At 42.7% G+C, this 25,368-nt stretch overlaps 1 protein-coding gene across 3 annotated transcripts in view; it reads right to left on the bottom strand.

Moving 5' to 3' along the window:
- The window catches only part of elp4 (elongator acetyltransferase complex subunit 4), a 51,139-nt gene that overhangs the window by 20,474 nt on the left and 5,297 nt on the right, over positions 1–25,368 (bottom strand). For all 3 annotated transcript variants that reach the window (XM_071488208.1, XM_071488209.1, XM_071488210.1), the window contains 7 exons: positions 24,334–24,455; positions 22,921–23,055; positions 21,318–21,454; positions 18,492–18,576; positions 15,613–15,801; positions 11,393–11,501; positions 8,878–8,984 (listed from right to left, as the gene is read on the bottom strand). In XM_071488208.1, coding sequence (XP_071344309.1) covers positions 8,878–8,984; positions 11,393–11,501; positions 15,613–15,801; positions 18,492–18,576; positions 21,318–21,454; positions 22,921–23,055; positions 24,334–24,455 — 884 coding nt within the window. The remainder of the gene's footprint in view (positions 1–8,877; positions 8,985–11,392; positions 11,502–15,612; positions 15,802–18,491; positions 18,577–21,317; positions 21,455–22,920; positions 23,056–24,333; positions 24,456–25,368) is intronic.

Raw genomic sequence — 25,368 nt, 5'->3', positions numbered from 1 at the left:
CTGTTCCCCAGATCCCACTCCTAACACCCCTGTCACTCATCATCACTCATCATTGTAAGGGACAAAAGGAAAGTTTGGTTAAGCCACACACTGGAGTATTCTCCCACCCAGCCTCCCCCACCTTCACACATTCATGTATGTGTGTTAGGTAGTGTGCGCACACACATGTATACACACACACACACAGACACACCAAGTCAAGGCACAAAGAAAATTGTTTTATTTTTGCCACACAAACACAAGACCACTGACTCACACACGCGCCCCAATTCATGGATGGGGTCACAAATGTTTCGATAAGGTGCCGTCACCTTGCCCTCTAACTTGCCTTTTGAAGTGCAGACTTGTCCTTCCAATGGCCTTTTGACTCATCTGCTGAGTGTAATTAAAGTCAATTCAGGGCGCTATATGTGTCCTAACTATCCTCTATCATGTGGCCAGGCCTTTCAATAGCCACCTGTGAACTCTGAAGGACAGGGACACTTGTCCTCGTAAAATTCATGAGCACTGTTACATTCAGCGGCCGGCCGGCTTCTCTGAATGGCCAACACTGCTTTAAACAACTCTGTGTTGACTGTTGGGTGAATCCTTTTTAAATACAACCATATTCACAGTAGCAGGGGTTAAGTAGCTCCCATGATTAGCTGAAACAAATGCCTTTATGGTGTGCTTCGAGATAAAGAGAAAGAAAGAGGATCAAGAGACCCAATTTGTTTTCGTCAAGCAAGGACTTATTGAGGGATTGCTGACAGAGAAAGCATTTAGAAAAAGGCTAAGTGTCCAACTGATCAGGCATCTCTAAGCCTACTTTTTTTGTGATGGAAACACATGAATGAAGTAAGCAGACAAATTCTGTTGCGAGGAGTCTAGAAATTATGGAATCCCAACAATAAGACTGTCTCCTTATGTGGATAGGCTTTTCGAAGACATCAAGACATGGTGTTGTGAGAACGGGAAAAACAAGCTTTTAAAAATGTTGACATGTGATTGTCAACTTTCATGGATATGACCAAGTACTTTCATAAGGTAGTATTGTTAAGGAGCCAACTTTCTGCTGCTATCCATGATCATGCATTTGGTGACTTCATCTAATCGTATTGAATACAGTTTTTATCAAGGGTTTATATGCAGCAGTGATGGAATTAATGTTAGCTAACTATCCTTTGACCATATAATTTTATACAACACAAATTTGTAATCAGTGATCTCAGAAAGTGGCAAACCCATCAAAGCTGAGTTTTACCCTCTTTAAACCAAGTAGAATATCTGATCATATCTATATAAAAAGTGTTCTATTTTATTTATATTTTTACAAAAAACTGCACAATTTGTTGCCTGCCAAACTACTGAAGAGGAGAAAGAAGAGACTTAACCTTTTTAGAAAAAAAGCCTGTTGTAAAACAATCTGAAAATTAGTGCAGACACCACCCCATTTATACCCCATTTAAAACAGCATAAGATACATAAACACTGAGCAGACACACAGAGAAATACATACACACTCTCCTCCTCCTGACCCCCCACCCCCCCAGGACACTGTGCGGTGAGAGTGTGGGAAAGTTATTTTTAGGACCCAAGCAGAGAGCCTTCCTGAGTTTGATGCTCCTGCTCCGGATCAACATTCCACCTTTGAACCACCCCGACCATGGAGCTGTTTGTTCTCCATGATGGCAATTTTAACTTTCTCTGTGGACCAACAGCTGTGAAGGGACTGCTTCATTTAAAATAGGACAATCACTGCCTTTTGCCACTATGTAGTCAAATCTCAGCAATAATAGTACCAAAGTTTCTATTTTAGAACAGACGTTGGGATTATTGACCTCTGAGTGTTTGGACTTTCAAATACCAACATAGATTTTTTTTAAATATATGCATGATTGCAAATTCTAAGATCCTGCACAGTTCAACTTGCAGCGTGACTAATTATCACTGATAAGATCCGATAAGGAGGTGAGGCAGGTGTCTGTGTCATCGTTCCCAAAGGTCTCCATTTTTGCCCATCCAGACTACAACACAACCCCAGTTTTTTTAAACTAAAACGGGACCAGCAGTGTTTCCAATGGTCTCAATTTTAGTGGCTCCAACAATCCGGAGTAGTGTGGACACGCATGAATGTAGCAAAAGTGATGCATTTTAAAACTAAAATGTATGTTGGATATGTAGCCTAAGTATTAGGTGTACATATCCAAGGATCGAAGGAAAAATTATGAATTATGATTTAAGCCACACTATGAGGAAAAGCAGTATAGTTTTTGCACAGCATTTACAGTGAACACATTTGCCACTCTTGCCAACAGTTTTTAAGACTTGCACAAAAAGTGCATGGACCTAAGGCAAAATCAGACAGTATTCTCTGAAAGGAAATAACAATAGAATGATTCAAAAGCCAAAGATACAGTGGACCCAGTTTATAAGCACCAGGGGGCTTGTGGTTCCCCAGTCACTACCATTATGCTAATGGAGAGCCCCTTCTGAACACACTTACGCATACCCTATAGTACCACAAGACCCCATGGATGCAGGGTGGCATGCAAGTTACAGCCTCTTTTCCCTCCTCTCTCTAATGGGAGCTGAAGACAACTCGGACTCTAATCAGGTCTGAGTCCAGTGTAGCCAGTCTAGTCAGATGGGGGCTGAGTGGTGCATGGACTATGTTAAGGGTTCACTGCTCACTGATGAAACAGCTTCACTTCCAGGGCGAGTTCGGGCAGACCACACTCTTACTCAGCCTGGCAGGAGGAGCACATATGCCCTGTTTTGTTTTGCTTTAACACTGTCCGTTTGCAAGAAACGTTTCGGCGTAGTGATAATTCAGTACAGAGGGCAGTACATTTGGCAAAGTCCCAGATATTCTCCTACTAAGCTTTGACTCGACTACAGCAAACACAACTGTTACCGGTTTTTCTCCCTAGGCATTGGACTAAAAAAAGAGGCTCATTGGGGAATGTTTTAGACAGTTTCCTTTATCATTTCTGAACCTTGACCTTGTGGCAACAAGCACATCCTCTATGGTACCTTGGTGCCACATCAGACAATCAATGCCACTGTGGGAGGCCAGATTTAGACTTCTAGCCATAAAACTGGAGTTTGTGAGATTTGGTGTTAGAAGAATGGCATCAGTGATGTGGGTTTGGTTTTCTAAATTAATAAAAAATCAACAAACATTAGTCTATCCATTTAAGCAGCAAACTTAAATAACATAAAGCCCCCCCGCCCACAAACTCAAGACTCAGCATTGAGACGGAACATGCTGGGCCTTTTCAAACACACATGCACATTTGCAGAATGGATAAAATCCCTGTTAAATAATAAATGTAACTCTGATGTATGTTGTGAATATTGTTCGGCTGAGGGGTACAATCGCGTGCCACTGACTGGCCCACAGTGAGCTCTCACTCTTTCGTTCTCATATATGCACAAACCATAAGCACACCTCATTCCAAAATGCGACAGAGGCTGGTGTGCACCAACAGAGGAAGTATAAATTATTCAAGTGGAATATTATTCCAAAGGTCCATTCCCATCTGATCATGATTCCCAAGGCAGACGTGGGGAATCACAGGCAGAAGTGTAGGGGACCTAAGGTTTTTTCTGTATGCTACTAATAGGTTCAGGACATCAGGCAAGCTTTATGTTTATATTAAGTTCACTGTCAATCTGCAAGTTATCGTGATCCACTTCTGGAAGTACATATTGACATTTTTTTTTAAAACTACATTTTTATTCATGTTTTTACCTAATTTATGCTCACTAGTTTCATTTCAGCTCAGTGTCAGTTTACTGTCATTCACGGTCATGTTTCTCTCCTCTCCTCTACTTTCTGTTTCACTGTGTGTGTCTCAGCTCCTCCCCACAAACACAGAGCAGAGGAGAGACAGGTTGACAACTCGCTACATTAAGTGCAATAAAAGCTTTTCAACAAGTGTTAAAAATCCTTCTAAAACCAAAGATGGACATTGACCCCAAACGTTTGAAAGTCAGGCCTAAATATCCACGTGTTTTTAACGCACAGGATCTGGCAAATGTGGTGAAAGCAGTTAACCTGGAGGAAAGACTGTATTAAATGACCCAGTTCTTTCTCCATATGAGTTCTTTTCAGTATTGGCTTTTCTCTGATCTTTAGTACCAAGCATTATTTGAGACATGGGGAAGGAGATATACGACCAGGCATGGAATACAAACAAACACATAAACAAATACACAGACACGCCCTCAGGCCTGGGTCTCTGTCTAACTCGTTCTGCATTCTACAATTCTTTCTTTCCCTCCCTTTTTATTTCTCTCTCAATAAGACGGTTTGGTGCCTCTGAGGAAAAGCCCTCATTTTAATTAGACCTGACCTGAGAATCACTTAACTGCTCCTCTCCGCTTACGCCTCCCCCCTCCTCTCCAAGCCTTCGCTCTGTTCCTCACATAGGTCCATTAACACCCTTCCCTCGGCACCCACAGGCTTCAACAGGGGGCAGACACAGGCGTTGTCTTAAAGACGTTTTGAGGACATGCCAAGAAACATTAACCTACTCCATACACCTCCCTTGGACTCTTTCAGTTTGCCTTCCTTTTCTCCTAAAGAGTTCTTCTACTCAGCACAATCATCATCTTCTTACCCTTTTTCTACTCCCTCTTTGCTTTGCCTCCACTCAGCTGAAGAATTTACTCAACTGGCCAATGCCAAGTTCATCTTATGTGGGATGGACGGTTATTGGACACAAGATGTTTGTGTGTTGGCAGAGTTGTTAGTGTGAGGGTTACAAAAATACGCTGCATAGTCATTCACAATAGATCTAAGAAATTAGTAATTAATTACCTTTACCACTGAACTATGGCTGATATAAGGCATCCATGTTTGTTTGCTTTTTGTAACACTGGGCTGCCTGAGTGGAGTCCTGCTGATCAACGGGTGAGTCAATCAAATTCAGTCCAGGAAGTGTAGTTTGAGTTACAGATCCACGAGCCTCAAAGCCTATCAGATGCCAAGACACTGTACGATAGTTTATAATGCTCTGAAAGCAGTTTTTACAATTCACACTGGCAATATTACTGCAGCAATTATTCTTTGTAGTGATAGTGAGATAAACAGCACTAAAACGGTGTTTGCCTTACAAAGTAATCTACCAGGAATGTGCGGTTGCATGTATTTGACAGGCCTCCACGCTGTATGACAGATGAACTGCACTGCACTGTGTTTCAGCAAGGTTCAATGGTTTTGCCAGACGAGCCAGTGTTTTTTGCCAGTGCCCTCTGTGTTGGCACCCTGCTGCGTCATAGAAGTGGTCCCTTTCTGCTGAATGAAGGGCCCTGTGTTTTTTCAAGAAGGGCTAAAGTTGGTTTGAGCGCTGTCTTATTCAGTGTGAAGTCAGAAGTTTGTAATTTGGACTCAGATGTTGATATATCCAGAAACTGTGAAGTACAGTAACTCCTATTGTAAATAAATGTAGCCTGGGAACCTTATGACATCCAATCCTCCTCTCTTCCATCTTTCCTATACTGAGTCTCTCCACTAAGGACTTCAAAATACCACCAAAAAAAACCAAACAAACAATCAAAACAAAAAACCATTAACATAAAAAACTTCTCAAAGACTAGAACGTTTTGCTTTAATCCAATACATGTGTACAGACTACAGAGCCCCAGTGACATAGCTTGTCAGTGCAACAGACACCTTGAAATAGTCTCTCTAAGAGAAGACTAATTTGACACAAATCCCCGTCTTATACTGTATTTGACCCCGTGACCTGCCTCTAGCACCCCAGTACCCCACAGGCACATAGCCTGTCAGTTTAAAGGGTCAGACAAAGGTAAGGAGAATGTAATTGCGTACCATCCGCATTCTTCAGAACTTCATCCTGAAAGCATCTTGAACTGTGAAACTACTGATGAAGCCTATGTCGGCTTAATATGAGTGAGTGGGAAAAATTCTCACACATGTGCATGTTTGAGAAAGTTTCTGTCACAAATGTGCGTGCTTGCATTTGTGCCATTTCACGAATGTCGATATCTCTATGTGTGGGAGCTATGTTTGTTTTTGGGTCTATGAGTATGTGTTAATCTTGTCTTAACACCTAACACTCCCCCTACCTGCTCAGACAGGGCCATGGGTTAATTCCGGCTTCAGGCCTTGTGGCTAATAACTGCTCATCAACCGCAGCTTGAACTCTCAGAAACGTCAAACCGTTACCGTGGTAACCTTATCACGGAACCAGCAGAACCTTCATGTTGGTGTTGAGTTTCGGGTTGGGAATGACTGTAAAAATGTACAATCAAATTTTAATTTATTTATTACATATAACTAAATACACAAGGTACAAATCCTGTACTCTGCACGTTGGCAAACAAGTACTTTTCCGCGTTCCTGAAGTGCTAGGTGATAGAAGCGTTCGTCAAACAGCAGTTAAAAAATTAGTCATCAGCATGACTCCATGTGCAGTTGGGTTGACATGTAGCTGCCTGACCCAGCTGGTGAGGAGCTAGCGCTGTCAATCACTTGTCAATCACCATCATCGTATCACAGATTAATCCAGATAGATGATATGCAAAGAGCATACATGGAAAAGGAGTCAAAAGTTGAAATAATTGCATAGCAGCAGGAGAGGCGCTTTACCTCAACCATGTGCGGAAGAAGACAGACTGAGCAGTGGAGAGCAAACTCAGTCAGAGAATGTTGTATTATGTGGCTCCAGGCAGAGGAGTCCTGTAGCTTGAGTAAATGAGGTGATTAGCAGGGATGGTGTGGGCTGTCACGTGTCAGACACTGGGTTTAGGCTCCAATCACGATGTCATTTGTCAATCAGCGGCCCACCGAGGCAGTTGACCAACAGGTCAAACATGGTATATGATGAGTCACGTAGTCAGGGCACAACGGTGGTCATGTGTGTGATCTAATACACAAGTACACCAATGCCTCTGCAACAAGGGATGTAGAGCCAACATGCACTCATACCTTCGTGACATCTCCATCTCAGGTGATTTACAAATTAATGACAGCCAATCACAATGCCAGAGAACACAACATGAGAACATAATAGTGCATTACAATGACTAATCACTAATCTGTTTTGATTGATTTGATGCATGACTGGTGATATGATACAATGTTCTCTGGGAAATTCCCCGCCACATAACAATATGTCATGACCAAGGATCGTGATTGACATTTCATATTATTACTCTCTTATGTCAACAATCACAGCCATTTTAAAATTTTGATTTTAGTGTTATGTTCTGAGGGCAACACAAAAGTATGGTCCCTATTCAACAAAAAACTCCAGTAAAGCTCTTTAAACAAGGAAGACAGACAAAGCTTGGTCTTTACAGTGTGCTGCTGGGATATATGACATGGTATCCAGGCCCCACAGAACTACAGGGATTCTCTAGGCCTCGCCCCCCTGGCCTGCTCAATACAGAGGCCTAATTAAAAGACCATTGAGGATAACCACCTTGACTTTTACGGACCTTATAAATCTATACTGGAGTGGCCTATTTGTGGGGTCAGAGAAAGGGGGTAGGTGGGAGACAGGAGAAAGGGTGAGAAGGATGGTGCAGGCTTGCAGAAAATGAGATGGGGATGACCGTAGGATGTGGGGAGAATTGGGGGGGGGGGTTGGCATTCCTCTCCTCCCTTTCACCTCCTGCCTGAGACAATAGGCCTCACTAAGAGCCAAGGACCAGAGGGTGTGATAAGGTAATGATAATGTAATGAGGACCAATCATGAGCCTGAGCTAAGAGGAGGGCCCCTTAATTTGTCTCTAGAGTGGTAGTTCAGTGACAGATTGATTGCTCAGGGAGAGAGTGATGACGTGACACATGCAAAATGGATGTTTCTTTGACAGGAAGAGAAAGAGAAAGAGGTTAAAAAATCATAAATCAAAATGAATGAAGAAATTGGAAGGCCTCCTCTCTATACAGGCTTAAAAAGGTCAAGCTAATCAAAAGATTTGAAGCTATGGTGCCAAAAAAAAAAACTTAACACCTGCTTATAGAAGAAAACATATTTTGTGTATTTCTGGTGCCTTATAAAGCTTTCAGACCTCACATCAATGTGTCTCAGAGGATGCGGTGAAGGCAAGTTGGAAATAACATTGCAATTAAAATTAGATTATAGGCCACAGTATAAAGTACACCTTCTGCTTACTGCTACTTTTTCTCAATAGGTCACTGCTGTTGCCAGCTGGGAAGTGAATGAACGGCAACCTATGAGACAAAGTAAACAGCATCTACTGTGCATGGCAAGCTCACCTGAGAGCTATTGTGACCTAAAATGTTTCTGTTAGTGCAACCCTGTTTGTTGCAGTGGCTTCATTTTTTTCTGTCATGTATGGCATGTCCATACATTAACAACATGACTGGTGACTAATTCAAACTACTACAGTATATCGAAAATGCAAACTACACTTTTAACTTAACTGCCACCAGTATTTTTTCATTGCCTATAGATAGAAATTTTTCTCACTCTGTTGCCTCTTGATGTTACACTGGCGTAAGTGAGGCAGCAACAGTGTATAATCAATAGTTTCACCTTTGATTTTACCACCCGATAACAGGTAAAAGGTAACACAGGTTGACAGAGCTTGGCTTACGTGAGAGACTTCTCATTATCATCAGCACTTAATTTCTGCACTGCTATTAACAAGATGAATGGGACAAACGTAATGGCTTTCTTAATAAATAATTACTGCATCTAAATTCAGCTCATGTTTTAGGTTAATGGTTACATGGTGAGTTACAAAAATACATTAGAGAAGTAAAATTGGGGCAACAAAACAAAAAGAATCTGACTGAAACAGCATTAAAAATACAACAAGAGGGTAAGACCAGTGAACCCCTTTGTTTTGTTTATGAAGAAACCCTGGGTATGCTGAATAACCTAGAAAACATACCTCAATACTGAACTGTTTTCTCTTGAGCTTAAAGGCCAGGTCCTTGTGGTCAGGGAGTTGACTCGCCAGACAGTTCAGGTGAGGTACCTGGCGTACATGTAGCAGGCCTGTGAAGGACAGAGAGAGCAGATTAGTGCTGAAAACACTGTGTAAAACAAGTGTAAAATATGTAAAAGATGTAAAAATAATGCTTCTTCCTCCCCCAAATTACACATCCTAGATTCACTAAGAATTACTACTAACTACCACTAACAATTTAAACACCATTATTATACTAACTAAACCTATTTAAAAAAAATCTTGCCCTCTTCTAGGGTTGCAAGATCGTATTTCAGTATAAAGAAAAAAATTGTTTAAAAACATTAACTGTATCAGGGCAAGTATCAAATAGTGCCTGATATCTTACGCTGATTTCATATTTGGATGAACTGTTTGTTAAACACAAGTGCAAGTCTTAATTTGTTTTACATGTAACAGGCTACTTCTGTTTAAATGTGGAAAAAATGTGTGAAAAGAAAATCTAACAGTAAAATCTTTATACATTTCAAATAAGTTTTATGACAATTGAAGGGAGCCATTTTTCTCTTCGTCATGTCCACAAAAACTTGTTTATCCCTTTGAGCAGGTTTGACACTTAGCATCTTAAAAGGAAGCTTTCAAGGATGCACCATTATAAAGTGCATTTCTGAAAATGTTGCTCTAAAATCAAGGTTACATTTGTCCTCATTTCATTTTAAGTAAACCGTGCTTGTCTACATGAGTCAATGTAGTAGAAGGTAGTGTTTAGCAATAAAATTAGGACACGAATTAACAAACCGGTATTTTACGAACAACATTTGCACAAAGCATCATAGTAACAGTCTGTAAACATTTCTATATCTGAATTCCCTACATGCTGGAGATTGGATAACTGTTAAGGAAATTTGCCAACAATTACTGGGACACATTAGAGCAACAAGGGACAGGAAACAAACACACAGAGACAGGGCCTTTGCTGTCAGGGTCCCCAGAATACTTCATTTTTCATTTACATCCACTACAAAGTTACATTTTCATAAAACTGGAAAAATACTGGAGAAGTGGAGTGGTATAAATGAGCGTGAGAGTGAAAAGAAGAGATCGAGGGAGTAATGGAGAAAGGGAGACAGACAGAGAAAGTGGGGGATGGTGGGTTCTCTCCTCTGTGCACTTGGGTGATTTCCCCTTGCCTGATTTGCAGTGACAGGCTTCCCAGCATGCTTTGAGCAGCCCTGAACTGCTGCCGCAAACACGCACGCACGCGCATTCGCACGCTCTCTCATACTCGTACCAGATGCGTTTGCACTCATGAACACACATCAAAACAGTCAAACACATAATGTATTTCATAACCCAACCAGAATTTCTCTGGCTGGTTAAACAGAGGGCAAATATATTTTTGAACAAGACATTCAAATAATATTAATTGCAAATTCCAAAGAACGTTTTTGTAATTCATACAATTAAAAAAAAAAAAAAAAAACATTCACTAAAACACGCATATAGTGAATAGGTTAACAAGCCACCTGCCTTTTCAATGCAGAAAAAATGTGATTACTATGGGATGTGTATATCTAAATAAAACATACTATTGGATGAAACCAAAACCTGCCACTGAATGTTTTTACTCCTCATCCCTTCATCTGTCACAACCAGGGCTGTCTAACCAATGGAGGGGAGGGAGTGGGGAAATGAGAGGAATAGTGCAAGAGTGAGTGGGAGAGTTCGAGAGGCATAGCTAAAAATACCACACTCGCTTAAACTGACCTTTATGCGTGGAGAGTGTGATAGAGTGATAGAAAAGAGGGAAGCAAGAGGGAGAAAGAGGGAATGGTAAAACCGTACAGGAAAAGTGATGGTATGGAGGACTGGGAGAGTAGAGACAAACAACACTGCCCTCCTTTCCTCTTTCTTCATTCCCTTCTCTCCATTGGTCCCTTACCAGTGTCCTCTTCCCCTACTGAAAGCCTTGCCCTCCATTTATTAGCAGAGCAGGCTGGCCATGGAGACATTGAGCGAGGGACAGAGAGATAGAGGCAGAGAGGAAGAGAGAGTGATGGTGAGAATATCGATTCCCCAGTGTTGGTCTGCTCTGCTCCAGAGCCTCAGGGGTATGGGACAAGGGATGGGACTAGGGATGGAGAGGGGGCGAGGCGAGAGGGAGAGAGGCTCTGCTGGAGGGGGGGAGGCAGGGATGGAGGGGGGTGAGGGTGCGAGGGAGAGGGGGTACAGCGTGGCAGCTGAATCCCCCCCGGCCTGTCTACTGAGGAGCACGTCTGATTGAGCAGCAGCACACTAACATGCACTGACAGCCTGGCTTGCAAGGGGGCTGCCCTGCCTCCATCCACAGCCCAGCCCCAGCCTTAATGCACTGCCTGTGTGTGTGTGTGTGTGTGTGTGTGTGTGTGTGTGTGTGTGTGTGTGTGTGTGTGTGTGTGTGCGCGCTCGTATTTGATGGGAAAGAGACAGAAAGATAAGCAAGTGTGTGTGTCCTTACCATGGTAATCTTTGTAGAGTGGGTTGGTCTCTCTCTCAGAGCCTTTGAATGATTCCAGCGCTATGGCATTGTCACATAGCCTGGTTATGCTGCCCATTAGAGCTCTGTCCTGTAGGATCAAGGGAGAGAGAGGGAGACAGAGAGAGAGAGAGTGAGAGGGAGAGGGGGAGAGAGAGAAAAACATGAGCAGGTAATTAAAAGCCTCCTGACGGGCCATCAGTGTTGCAATTAAATTAGGTCATCATTTCCCACGGCCAGGTCATTTCTGCCCATGGCTTAGGTGAGGGTGATGAGGTGTAGAGGGGAAAGAACACTGATAGAGGTGACACAGGTGATGTCAGGGCAGACAAGTGGACACACACCTTACATCAAGCATTCATCTACAAAAGAGGCAAGGGAAAAGTCAATGAGCAACACACTGAAATTATTTTACTTCATCTAACAACAATTTTTACGATAAGGCTCACAGTTTGTGCACACTCTCAAACTCTCACACAGCAGGGGAGGACAGAGGAGTGGGAGAGAGCAACAGAGGCTTGATGATGAGAGCTCCCCCTACTGGATAGGTCAGTGACTTGACAACAATGAGGACAAACCAGGGGTGAATACAGTAGATAGAGAGAATGAATGAGAAATATACAAAAGGATGGAGGCAGAGGGTAAAGGGAATGGAGGGGAGGGAGAGGGAGAGGGAGGGACATTGGGATGGAGGGAGAGAGGGAGTCCTGCATTATTAATCCTTTTGCCTCTTGAATCATTCACATCCTTCTCTGTGTGTTGGCTGCCACCGCCTAATGCAGTTTTCATGCCTTCATGTCTTTTCCCCACTCTTTCTTCCTTTTCATTTTTGTCCTACTTTTAAAGTAGGCATATACCACCAGTCAGTACCACCAGCACTTACAGGACACCTGAGGTCACTCACAAGCAGCAAATAAAGCCAGTGCAAGGGTTTGAATACAACAAATTATTCAAAACATCAATGGTACAATATGACCAATAGTGTCTGTGAGAGGGAAATAGCCACCTTAAACTTTATCTGTGCTAGTCTGTCTAAGCCATAATAACTCTCCTTTGTGTATCTAAGTACAAAGATATGGCTCCTTGGAAAAGAGTCAAGAGTTTCAAAGTCAGAGGAATCCTAGGTGTGCACACAGAGCTGTTCAGTGTTGTGACAGCAGGGCAGAAAGAGGTAAGAAAGACATGTACATCAACCACAGCTCCTTGAGTTCAAGGAAACGCAAACGCTCACCTTACATCTTTTTTTAAATGTTATTTACTTGATAAGAAGCTCAAATAAGTCGATTCAGTTCTGCACTGAAAGTCTATGCTAGCTCAATTAGCTCAGATTCCATCAGTGTAAATCGCGTGAACACCCTGAGCCTCCGCTGACGACCACTGACATGTCAAAGGGAAGGCCCAGCATTTATCTTACCCTGACTAAGCGGGTAGCTCATGACTTGACAGGACTTACCCACTTACTCATTAACCCCATTTTGATTGCAGTTGTTTGGCTTACAGTTTAACTTGCTGTTAAGATGTGTCAACGTATACGCACGTGTTAGAACATAAGATTACTGACGTCCTATTCTACAAGTAGACAATCCACCCACAAAATTCAATACATTGCGCTGAGGGAAGCAGTGATGACTTTTGTGTTGGTCTAACGTCTTGGGATTGGAGAGTCTATATACTGCATGAGACAGCACAAATGCACATCACTCCCAAGGTTACAAATGGAAACAGGAGTTTTTCCAAAGAATTTGATTTCATTTAGAGCATAGACACAACATTACAAAAATGATCATCTCAAAGAATCAGCTACATGTCATCATTCTGATGTACACATAGTTCAAAAACACAATGAAAAATGGGACAAAATGGAAAAATTAATGTTTAAAATATGCAATTAATACCCATTAAGTAATACTAGTAACAGAAAATATTACTTCAGAAATGATGAGAACTGTTCTGAAAAGGATTACAAAATGTCCCAACAATTATAGGAACTGGGAAAGTGGTTTCACAGGCAATAAATACAATGTATGTGACATCTTGCTGTATTGCTTAGTAAACTTTTGCATCTTTACATGCAGTGAAACAATCAGATGTCAGGCACTGTCTTTGAATTACATAAATAGACCAATCTTAAGACCTTTATCACTGACAAGAAAAAAATTACCATCATGAAATTGAAATCTTAAGCCAAACTTAACAATGCAAGAGTAAAATGTTTTGCAAGAGTAAAATTTAAATGACTAGATGTTAAAAAAAAAAAAAAGGCCCCCTGAATATTGCCAGTTGTGATGAGACCATCTCCTATAGCCCCACCACACAGGGCTGTGGTACTAAACAGCTGTGCTTGACCAGTCCAAACCCTAAATCAAAATATTTGCATAGGTCAGGACACCACTTAGTCTGAGCAGCAGGTGAGGTGTACATGGACGCATTTTATGGAGGACTGTGTATTTTGTGTTTGTGTGTTTACTTGTGGGGATGGGTGTGGTAGCAGGAGATAGTATGATGGAGGTGGCCCGGGCTAGGACAAGCCTAATTAATGTTTCAGATGGACTGTGGCGCTGGGCTGCTGTGAGGAGGCTTTCAGTGAGTTGCTCAGCTTCCCAAGCTGCTCAATAATGGATAGAAAGTCCAGTGTGGTCTTGGCCAGCTAGCCCACTGCTACTAGTCTAGACAGTCTTCCAAAGGCTACATTAACTAAGCTATTAGCTAAGCAAAGGCACCGGCAGAAAGCTGCTCTTTCAATTAAAATACCAAACACACTGTTGCCATTAAGTGAGCAGCTTTCACACGGTGGCGACCTCAGATGATCACTTTTCTTTTCTTATAACAACATGATCAAGTGAGATTCACAGTGTTACTAATCATAAGGTCATTTCATGGATGGCCATCTAAACAGCCTCTCATTACCACCATGTTGGCTTAGTCACCCAACACCTGATTCAGTCCAAAATTTCCCCCTCTCCTCTTCTTCCCCCGCTCATTCACTTCTCTCCCCAGGGTGGAGAAGGGGGAGGAGACAGATTAAGGGTTTGGAACCCAGGCCAGAGAGGGACAGGGGGACCGCTCCCACCACAGCTGACATCTGCTAGTTAGCCACTTTACCTTTTTTGACTAGGCCAAGGCCGCTGTGCACTGAGCATATAGGCCTGGAGCCAGAGCATGTTGTGACAACACAGCTGTTTTGAAAGTTAAGCATCAACCTATATCTTTGTATAAAGGGATCGCAGATAACGCAGCTTCCTTGCTCTTGAGAATGAGGACTATGAGGGGGTGGGGTGTTTGAAGCACGGGCGAGATAAAACATTTTAGTAGAAAGTCTCAGATGGCTTTTCTGGTGAGTGTGCCTCTATGGTCGAGCGTTTGGGGGAGGGCTGTGGTTTGCCATATGCCTCAGCAGATGACTCCACCTTCACACTGAGAGGCCAGACTGGACACAGACGCATGCACGCGGACTCCTACCCCCCCCCCCCCCCCCCCCCACACACACACACACACACACACACACACACACACACACACACACACACACACACACACACACACACACACACAACTACAAGGATGGAGATTTGTAAGAGAATATAATGCATGCATAGACACACACTCACCCATTGTGTACAGCTTCAAGTAATTAAAAGTCCAAATAAACAAACATAGATTTAGAGGCTTCTAAATGAAGTGTGCACTTGACTGGGTCTGTTGAGGGAGTGATGCGTAGAGGAAGAGGCCCCTCACAGGCCTGAGTCATACCAGGGTGACACTGAACCACAGGGTCAAGAGGAGGCCCCATGACAAAAGACTTCAAACTCCGTGTCCCATTAATGAATGAGACAAAGCAAAAGTACATGGCCCAAAAATTAACTCTCACACAACAAAATCTTAAGTGTCCATTAATGGCAAATTCAAGACAGTTCAAATTTAGCACTTTATTTATCCCTCTGAGGGTGTGTAGGAGACAACAGTCGAGTGAAGAAAAAGTGAAGAAGAGAGGAGGGCAGTTATGACTTGTAACCCTTGCATAACCCTTGTCAGAAACTGCTGACAAACAGTTCTAAACTATTTAACAATAGCAAAAAAAGTGTGTACATCATGATTTATATCAAGCCGGCCAGTAGTCACTCATCAGATAAGTTATATTCTGAGTGGATGCTGATGCTCACGAACTCTGTCGAGTTGTTCTCATGTGTCAAACATCGCCTTACCTGGATGAGATGTGAAGGTACAGTAACTACTGCAACTGACAGTGATGACCTCAGCAGAGCACGCAGTCCATAGAGAAAGGTAGTGAGGGCGTGGCGGTGTCTAGGGTTGTCATGGCAACTCAGGTCATCGCCCCAAAGAGCTGAGCCAAGAGAATGAAGCCCAATGCGCAGGATGTTACGTGACTTTAACTATAAGAAAAACAGCAAGCAGAAAGACGGGGTCAGGAATACAAAAAATGTGTAAAGAGTTATGGACCTATGCACTATTCTCCTGAAGCACAGCCACAGATCATACTGATGCAATAATACAGACTGATTTAACTCAAGCTCACAGAGTGCATTTGAAGATTAAATGATAACTGCTTTTGAAGTATTTCAGAAAGGTGCTGCTGTCTTGGGTAGTATTCTCAAACTGTGGGGGAGAGGGACTGGACAGTCTGCTTACCAGCACAGACGATCGGAACACAGTGCCCAAACGTGACTGGACACAACTGCCCAATCACAGAGGCCATCTGACACACGCACAATGGACCTGTCAGACGGGCTTCCAATATGGCTGCCACCCAGAAACCCCAGCACATTCTTGGCACCACAGCGATGCTCTGCAGCCAAGGGGGCCTGGGTAAGGGTGGAGTGCCTTCCCTTGAAACCCCCCACCCGACCACAAGAGATCAACGGTAACCCACTCTCATGAAGACAGAGAGAAAGTGGCCAAGTAGTCGTGGGATATATATCACTGAAACTGAGAGAATGGAGGAGCCTGTCCAAACTGTGAGAGGTTTTTAACCTTTAGTACAATTGCCTTTTATTTGGGTTTTCTTCGGGATGGCTCCTGATTACTGAGGTGAGAGCCAAAAGTGATTAACAAAGCTTGGCCTAAAATCTGCTCACTTTTTCCTCTCCTTTATTCCTCCCCCTCCATTATCTCAACCCTCCCAAAATCTCCTCCGCCCAACTCTCCATTGCTTCCTCTCCCAACAGTATGACCTAAGCTTCGTTTGGATCTGGATCAGAATCACAAGCATCTAAGAAAAATAAACCCCATTGTTTCTGGGGGTTTTTCACAGTTGGCTCATAGTTTCCCAAGGGAGAACTCTCACATTGGACTCTATGTTCATCCTCCTCTACACATTCAACATCAGTGCTGCATTTCTATACCTTACTATACTTAAATATTAGTGTGGTGTGTGTGTGTGCGCGCGTGCCTTTGTCATTATTAGATTTGGGCTTTCTTTGTTTAGCAGGTTTTGCCTACATACAGTAGGTTTGAGGGGCACAGAATTAGAAATCTGTTTCTATGTGTGCAGCCCAGCAGGGGGGGACTGTGGTAACATGACTGTTGCTGTGGCAACATCAGGAGGAGAGGCCAAACTTAACTCCTATAGTTTAGCCTATAGAAAAAAGAGGGAACAGTGCCAGTAGAATCCAGCCAAGGACCAGAGGCCAGCCATATAGACTACAGCCAGCCTGGGACCACAACCTAATCACCAGCCAGTCTCTGCGGAGACTCACTGTCCTGCTGCCACTCCTGTCTCACTCCTCTCAAAAGACAGACAAATATGCTCAGGAGGACAAATCCTTGCTCTAATCAGCTATTTACATGAAACATTTTCTATTTATATGAAATCTGCATCTTGTTAGCAAGCCATGATGGCAAATTAATAAATAAATGCACACACACTGACTATCACCCATACGGGGCATTCTTGTGCCAGTGCCCATGTCGCTCTGTGCCGGTCTGCATTCCTGGACTGTGCCAACAGCATGTCAGGCGGGCACACTGCTTTAATGATGTCAGCAGTTAATCTGGTGTGTGAGTGACAGCGCTTGGGGAGGGAGGGTAGGGGGTACTGGAGGTAAATCCTATGTGTGAGTGACAGGGGGAGAGGTGGCTCCAGGTGACGAGCAGAGGGGTCACTGAATGTAGGTGAACACATGCACGCACACACATGTACACATGCATGCACACACACACATATATATGCAGGCATATCACAGTGTTAAGAGAAATACACTTGGTCCTGTGGAAAACATTAATAGGAATGCCAAGAGAGACAGACGGGTCCATGTACGTTTCTGGCATACTGTAGACGACTGATGATTGTTAAAAGGATGTATGTCAAAGGTAAGACACACAGCTGGGACACACACAGGTGAGGCCAACCCAAGCAGGTGAAAGACACTCAAGAGAAGTGGTGGCTGGAATGTGTCAGGTCACAGGTGCAGATCTAGTATCCCATTTTTTTTTAAATGGTAATTTTATGTATATCTCATATTATAACTGAAATGCCTAATGTTTTGGCTGGGCTCATAATAATAAGTGAGGCTACAAGCAGACATTTGCAACCTGGTACGTAAGAGTATCAGCAGGTCAAAGAGTTCACCTTTAATGACATTCAGTGAATGTCGAAAAAAAATGCATACCTGCCTTTTGTGTTGCATCACTGCCAGAGGCATCTTAAGTACATGCCTGCTTCATTTCAGCAATGTTTTGTGTCAAAACTACAAACAGATCCACAAATACCAAGAGGGGACCTGACTGACAAACTGTACATCAAGCTGGACTGAAAGGTGCTTTTTGTTACTAGACTAATAGAGTCAAAAAAATAAATAAATAAACAAAACATTTTTAACATTCTACTTCAACTTAATTGGTTGAATTGGATGAGAGGTGATAAAACTCAACATGAAGGGAATGGTGGCCTGAAGTGGAAAATATTTCTTGTTAAGTTGCTTTGGCTGCTGTTTTAGGCACAATTACAATAATTGAAGATACTACAAATTTCAAGAAGGTTATAATTGCAGAAAATATGTTGGAAAAACATTTTAAAAAATGTAAAAAAGCAAATGAAAAAGAGTCATTCAATTCTACTTCTTACCATGGGGGCTGCTACTTCAAAACCCTCCCTGTGTATGACCTCTTGAAGTGACTTCAACAACGAAGAGTAGGACGCGAGCATTGGACTGGAGAGAGCACAGGACAGAGGAAAGAGTGGACACCGTGGAGGAGACAACCAGAAAGAGAACACAGAAGGGTTACTTCAAGGGTGTAAACTGTAAATGAAACCATTTTGATAAAACTGGGCCAAGCCTATCATCGCAGTAGATTAATCCTCTATGACTGCAGCATGTTCCTCCTGACTGTGCTTTTCTGGACCCACTGAAGCAGACAGATGATCCATATCAAGAGATCCAATTAATTTATTTGGTTGATTAAATTACAACATGACTGGTTCTCTGTCAGCTCCCTGAGGATCTGATTGTGCCGAGACAGACAGACAGACAGATGAGACGTGCGTATGCACAAACATACACACAACAAAGATGATAAGTGAGAAGGAGGGAGGGAATTAATGGGCTGATATCTAAAATTAACAGGGAACAGCATTTTGGTGTTTAATCAGGGGTAAGATGTGCACCACTGACAAAGGGCATACAGTACCATCGGAGCAACATTTAGCAACAGTCAACAGATAGATTGCTGCTGAGCCCAGCATGTGCCTATAGGATGGCCAATAGGAATGTTAACCCCATCATTTTACACAGGACCCTCCACTTAAGAATGCCCAACCATTGTAATGACCACTCTGTAGTGAGTCACAGTGGGCTGCTATGTCAGTTGTCAATTCGACCTGCAGGCTACAAAAGCTGATACACATAGATTGGTCACACACCAATAGCCCTGCATAAAGAACAGTAATACACACTTGTGTTGATTACACTTGCGCCAAGTATATCTATGTACTCCATTTCAGTTATTCAGCCCAACAATGGTGCCTCCTGACCCCGCTGGGGCTAATGATAGAGCTGGTTTGGTGAAAAAGGGACACCTACCCTCCTTGGCCTTGCCTCCTCCTCTGCCCATGCCCCTGCTCTGAGGTAGGGGGCTGGGGTGGTTTTGACATGTAGTTGAGCAGGAGGTTGCCTCTGGTTGGCAGCCATTGTATACAGCAGCATTGTGTTTTTACCTACCCCTACAGAGCACCCCTTATTCAGGTACCAAAAAGGTCTAGGTGCTTAGCTACAGGGGCTAGTGCGTTGGCTAATTAGGCTCATACACAGGGAGGCTTCTTTATCTCAGTGTTCCTCTTTCAGCGAGGGAAGAAAGGAGGAGAGAAGGAGGATGCTTGGTCTTAAACAACAGGATCTGTATCACCTAGAGAGCAATTTGTGCCAATTATGCCTTCAAGTGAAACGGAGCAATTTAACAGCCAGGGTATCAACATGGGGCTGTGGACACGTGCAAGGGGGAGTAGCCTGCTTAGGAGTTTGTGGGACATGTGCATTTGTAATGTGCTGAGTGTGTGTGTGCGTGTATGTATGTGTGTGAGTTTTGAGGCGGGGCTGGGGGCACAATGGTGCAGTGCAGGTGTAGTTTCCTGCTGTCAAAATGTCTGTGAGATCTATAACAGATTCAGATGCCACATCGGCACAACAGTACCACCAAGTCACCCTTACTCACTAGACTACCACAAAACACTGCTAACATCCACAGAGAGGATATTTTGTTATTTTATTTGCTCTCTATTAATAAGCATTATTATGTTGTGAACTGATATTCAGCACAATAGCAAATGCTGCCCACTTCGTGCTCCACACTTGTGAAAATGTATATTTTCAACTGAATATCCACAGCATTTAATGTGTTTGCATGGGTGCTCCATTAAACAGTCTCTGTTTGCTGAAATAAAGGAAGAGGGGATTCTATAAAGCCTCCTCCACATCCTCTGTGCTCCAGATTGCTGTATTTACCCAGAGTGTGTGAGTGTGCCTTCGTGTGCCCTTGTGTGTTCAGCAGCACTCTCTGAGTAAAGAGCCTGCATGACCTCTGAACCCTAAGTACACTCAACACAGGAGAAATCAAACAGACGCTGAGCAAATAAGGCCCTTATTTGAATAGACATACACAACCTTGAATTGTGTATGTAACCTCGAAGGGTGAGTGATTTAGGCCACTGAGAAACTATTCAGAGTAGGGATTAAACCAGGCTGATTTTAACTGATTTGTATACAGAATGATTCAGTATTTAAAGTTAATTTTTCACTAACTACTGATACAAAACTAATAAAAAAGTATTGCTTTTCTGCAGCTAGAGGTAATGAATGCACGCGATTTATTAGAGTTGAAACAATGAACTGATCAATTATGTGAATGATAGAACAATAATTGTTATTTTCAAGCAAAAATGCAGAAAATTACCTGGTTCCAGCTTCTGAGATGTGAGTATTTGCTATTTTAAATCATATTAAATTGGATATCTTTCATTTTTGGACTGTTTGTCTGAATAACGTGACTTGTGCCACTAATTTTTAGCATTTTATGGCCAAAGCAATTAAATGAGAATAGAGCAACGAGAATAATTCATAATAAAGACAATCAGCCCTTTAGTTTATTAAATTCTTACATATATGTATTGGGGAGAGCTAGATCTAGAGTTTCTTCCTCTCAAGTCAACTTTTCTCTAACGCAAATACTGGCTGCAAAGCTTATATAGCATGTGCTCTTTAAATTACATTGTCTGTCTGCATTGTTGCTTCACCTGTATTCTGTGAACGATGCCATGTTTGCTTACCAGTGTTTTGTGGATGATGTCTTATTTGTGTAACTGTGTTTTGTTGATGATGTCGTGTGTGTGTGCCAGTGTTCCGCAGATGGTGTCTCATTGGTTTCCATGCGTTCTGTGGATGATGTCTTGTCGTTTTACCTGTGTGTGGGTGATGACTGGGTGGGATGTTCGGGAAGGTAGAAGCGGTGGCACTTGGCTGCCTGGCGAATTTCTGGCTCCATCGTCTTGGACACATCATAGTAGTGCCCGAACCGGGAGGAGGATGCCAGGGCACTCTGAAGAGGTCAACAAGTCAAAACTCTTTACCAAAATATGGTAAAGAATATGTACAATAAAGCCCTCTAATTAAAGACCATTTTAAATTACATTTGACACTACTGCCTGCTTCTAGCTTTGTACAACAAATGGTGTGCATTTAACTAATTTCAGATAACAATAAAGCTATTCATGAGAAAAATAATCTTATTTGGGTTTCTAACATGTTAAATGAGTGTGCTCTACAATACTATGGTAAAGCAATTGCATTGTTTATGGGTCATTCCTCAACATTCCTACAGCAGAGAAATTAAATAACCACTACGACCATGCTCTTAATCATTCCTTGACATAAATGTCCACTTCTGACTGTGAAAGCAAACGTGTCAGGGACGCTGGGGAAGGCGGATGTTTTCCTGCAGCTGAAAGAGAGAGTTTTAGCTCTTCTCTCTGAGTGAAACCTGGGATTCCATTGTTAGAGGGGCCCTTAATCTACTCCTAATCTGGATTAGGGCCCCCGGTGTGTCCCTCTCCTGGCGGGACGAGGGGGTCAGCAGGGCAGGGGGGTCAGGGGCTCATCTTCTCTTTGTGAGCTAGGCAACCCGCTTAGCGTTCCATCCTCGCCCTGACGGCCTCACCTTTGATCTGATGTCTTCATCGAGAGAGCGACACAGTGGGCTGTGCCAGGAGAGGTGTGTGTAAGGGGAAAGTAAGCGTTGACTCTGGGGGTGAATTTGAGATGCAAATCCTCTGGTGGGGCTTACTAGTGGTTTGTAAAGACGATTTTACAGAGGAAGGGGGAGAGGTGAGGAAAGGAGACAGATATAAAGAAGTTTCCAGGGAGAGAGAAAGAGGGAGAGGATCCCCAGGGACACACTGTGTGCTGTTAATCCACATAGCGATATGGATTATAGACCGAAGGGGGGAGACTGCAGAGAAGTAGAAGGGGAGGGTCACCTCTCCTCAAAGCGGAAGAAAGAGTGTAGAGCTGCCGACCCTAGCAGGGGGAAAGGCAGGGATTTGGGGAAAGACAGAGGAGCAGGTCTGGGTCATAGGGTTGAGCGAGCAGACATGTCAATGCAGAAGCTGCAAAGTACCCTTGTTTCCCAGGCTAAGCAGGGGTGCACGCGTGTGTGTATGTGTGTATATGTGAGTTGGGGACCAGTGAAAAGCCTACCTATTGCCAGCTAAGTGTGAGTAATCTGGTCTAGCTCTGAAAGGAGAGGCTGAGGCCTTATTCACTTCACAAAGGAGTTTAGAAGCTGATGGATTTAGTGGTGGAGACAATTGCCAAACCACTATGACTAGAGAGCCAGTGCTGTTCTTACTCATACCATCATTAGGAGAGAAACATGTTGGATTTCTTATTAAAGTAACATGATCACAATGTTACCAATATTCTACCAAACTGTATACTGTAATGAAAATAAACTGTTATTATTATAATAAACAGACATTATGAATTTTCATTTGATCACCTGATTACCTGTACTTTTGGAAGATTCTGATAACGCCAAGCAATCTTCATGGCATCCAAACTGTCCTGAGGTTCACAAGTCAGCCTGGGCTGCTCTGCTGGTTTGTGGATTGCAATATCGTCCAAGATGGGAGCCGGGAGCTCCTGTACAAAAACATACAATGAACACAATAAATCAAAATATGCTAGTTGTAATTGTTCATTTGGCGTGGCGTTGCATGGCGTTGAAAGACAGTGCAGCCTTGTCCATCCTTTTAGATGCACTTCAGTGTTGGCTTTGTGTTTTCCTAAAAGTGATTGAATGAAAACAAACTTGGGTGTCTTAATTGTGGTAAAACAATTAGGAAAAGAGATTTTTTTATAGTGAATCCTGATTACTCGTCCATGTATAAACTGGGTTTCTAGTTTGGGGGAGGGGAGGTTTTTATAAGAGCACACATGCATGACAAAGAGTTTAGACAGGAAAAGTATTGTTGTAGCAGCAGCACAGACAAATGCAGGACCCTTAAAGCAGTCTGTTCTTGTATCAAAAATAATGTGATCCAATTTAAACTAAAACTGATACTGAAATAAATCAAAATATCTAAAGCAGCACTGTAAACTAGAGAGCTTGTTCTTTCATTGTAAAAACAGTACCAAGTAAAATCTGACTGATGAGCTGATGAAAGTAAATTGGGTGCATGTGAACGCATTCTCCAATTTCCTGCTTTAACCTGATTTCTGCGAGTAAGCTGGTTTCTTGTGTGCATGTTATTGTAATGCATTAAGTACAACCTTAGCATCTGAGGATTAGCATACTGTGAATGTAGCTGTGAAAACACTAAATGATGTGATATATCCCCAATGGGAGCCCCCTCTCTTAATAAACCTTTGATATGTAAAGAGAGGGTGAGGCTGTGACCCCTCCCACTATCAATCAGTGGGAGAGAGGCCCTCCTCCTGTATGCTGGGTGGCAGTCAGCTTCTGGGGCTACAGCTCTCTTCACAGAGTGATGCATCGGGAAACGTTTCAACAATGTGACAACCATGCCACCCTCGACCTTTCAGATATCCTGACTGACCCTGATACATCTCTGCCAAAGCTGAGCGCCTACATCACGGTCTGATCAGAGTGAACCAGGCTGAATACTGTACAGTGGTAGGTGACTAATATACAGTGACAAAAAAACTACCTCTAAAAGTAGGCTGACCGTTTCCAACATCTTTTGATGGGTAAAGAGTAAACAAAAGTTTTTCAAAAAAGACTTTTTGAAAGTACAGCAGTTGTATAGGGATGATGTGGCAGTAGACACATTGAGGCCATTTTAGCTCCTTTGTGGATGATTTGTCAAGTCTTGTAGCTGGAAAAAAAAAATCATACCCTGCGTTATAACAAAATCCTTCTGAAGAGTTTACAAGAATAGATGACACCTCCTCTCATACCTGTAAGATGTCATCAGGGTTATCTTGAGCTGCCGCCACAAAAAGTTCATGTCGACACACCACTCCTTCTGCCAGGAAGTACTTTAAGATCATGCGGGAGTAGCTATCATATCGGTCCTCCTCTAAAAAACACACAAAAGACAACAACAATCACAATTTGAATGAGATTTAAAAACTCCAAATAAATATACGCAAGAAACTGTCATTCAGTGCCATACTGCTAAAAGTGTCAGAAAGGATTTAATGATAAAGTAGGTAAAACATCTTCCCTATGAAAAATATATCAACCTCAAGTCTATCATTAGATCTCTAGTCTCATTTTTACCATTCACTCAGACACCACAGATCCAGCAGTTCATGACCACATCACAGCTGCTGACTGTAATTGATGTAAGGACTGCACTCTGGCTACCTTTTGTAGGGAACAGATGAAGAGCATTTGACATGGCACAGAAGCATAGGTGTTACTGTGTGATCTGAATATCAAAATGGAGATGACATCTTGTTAGGGTCTTAACAGTATTCTTGTCCACTTTCACCTATCATTTCCCCAACCAGCAGCAGAGGTGAGAGGGAGGCACCTGTCTTAAGCACTCACCTGTGCCCTTGAACGCAAAGGTACCCCAGCTGTCTGGACCACTGACAGGAGAAGGGAGAAGTATGATAAGAGTAGTAAGTAAGATAAGATAAGATAGAGCCTGTCCTCAAAACGCTTCCTGACATCTGCCTCCCTTGAATCTCTGCTTTTTGTGTGAATTCCAATGGCAATGGCATCTTTTCATTATTGTGTTTCTAGTGTCAGTCACATCAGGTGTATTTATTATCATAAAAGTAGGTTAAAAGGCTTATACAAGTTACAAGACAAGTGGAGAGTGATTCTCAGTTTGGAGTGATGAGATTATAGTCTCATCTACGGGGGTGTCTCACGCTGACAACTAATTGTAAACATTGAAGATAATTTCCCAAAGGTAGCCTTTCTCGGTGCACACAAAGCAGCCACCACACCCCAAATCCACAAAAAAAAGCCTGCATCAT

The sequence above is a fragment of the Trachinotus anak genome, unplaced genomic scaffold (genome assembly GCF_046630095.1).
Source record: "Trachinotus anak isolate AG129_WGS33_773 ecotype Australia unplaced genomic scaffold, CSIRO_AGI_Tana_v1 ptg000011l, whole genome shotgun sequence".
NCBI classification, from domain to species: Eukaryota; Metazoa; Chordata; class Actinopteri; order Carangiformes; family Carangidae; genus Trachinotus; species Trachinotus anak.
Note: the sequence above shows the minus strand (reverse complement) of the source record. Positions and strands in the feature narration are given on the sequence as shown.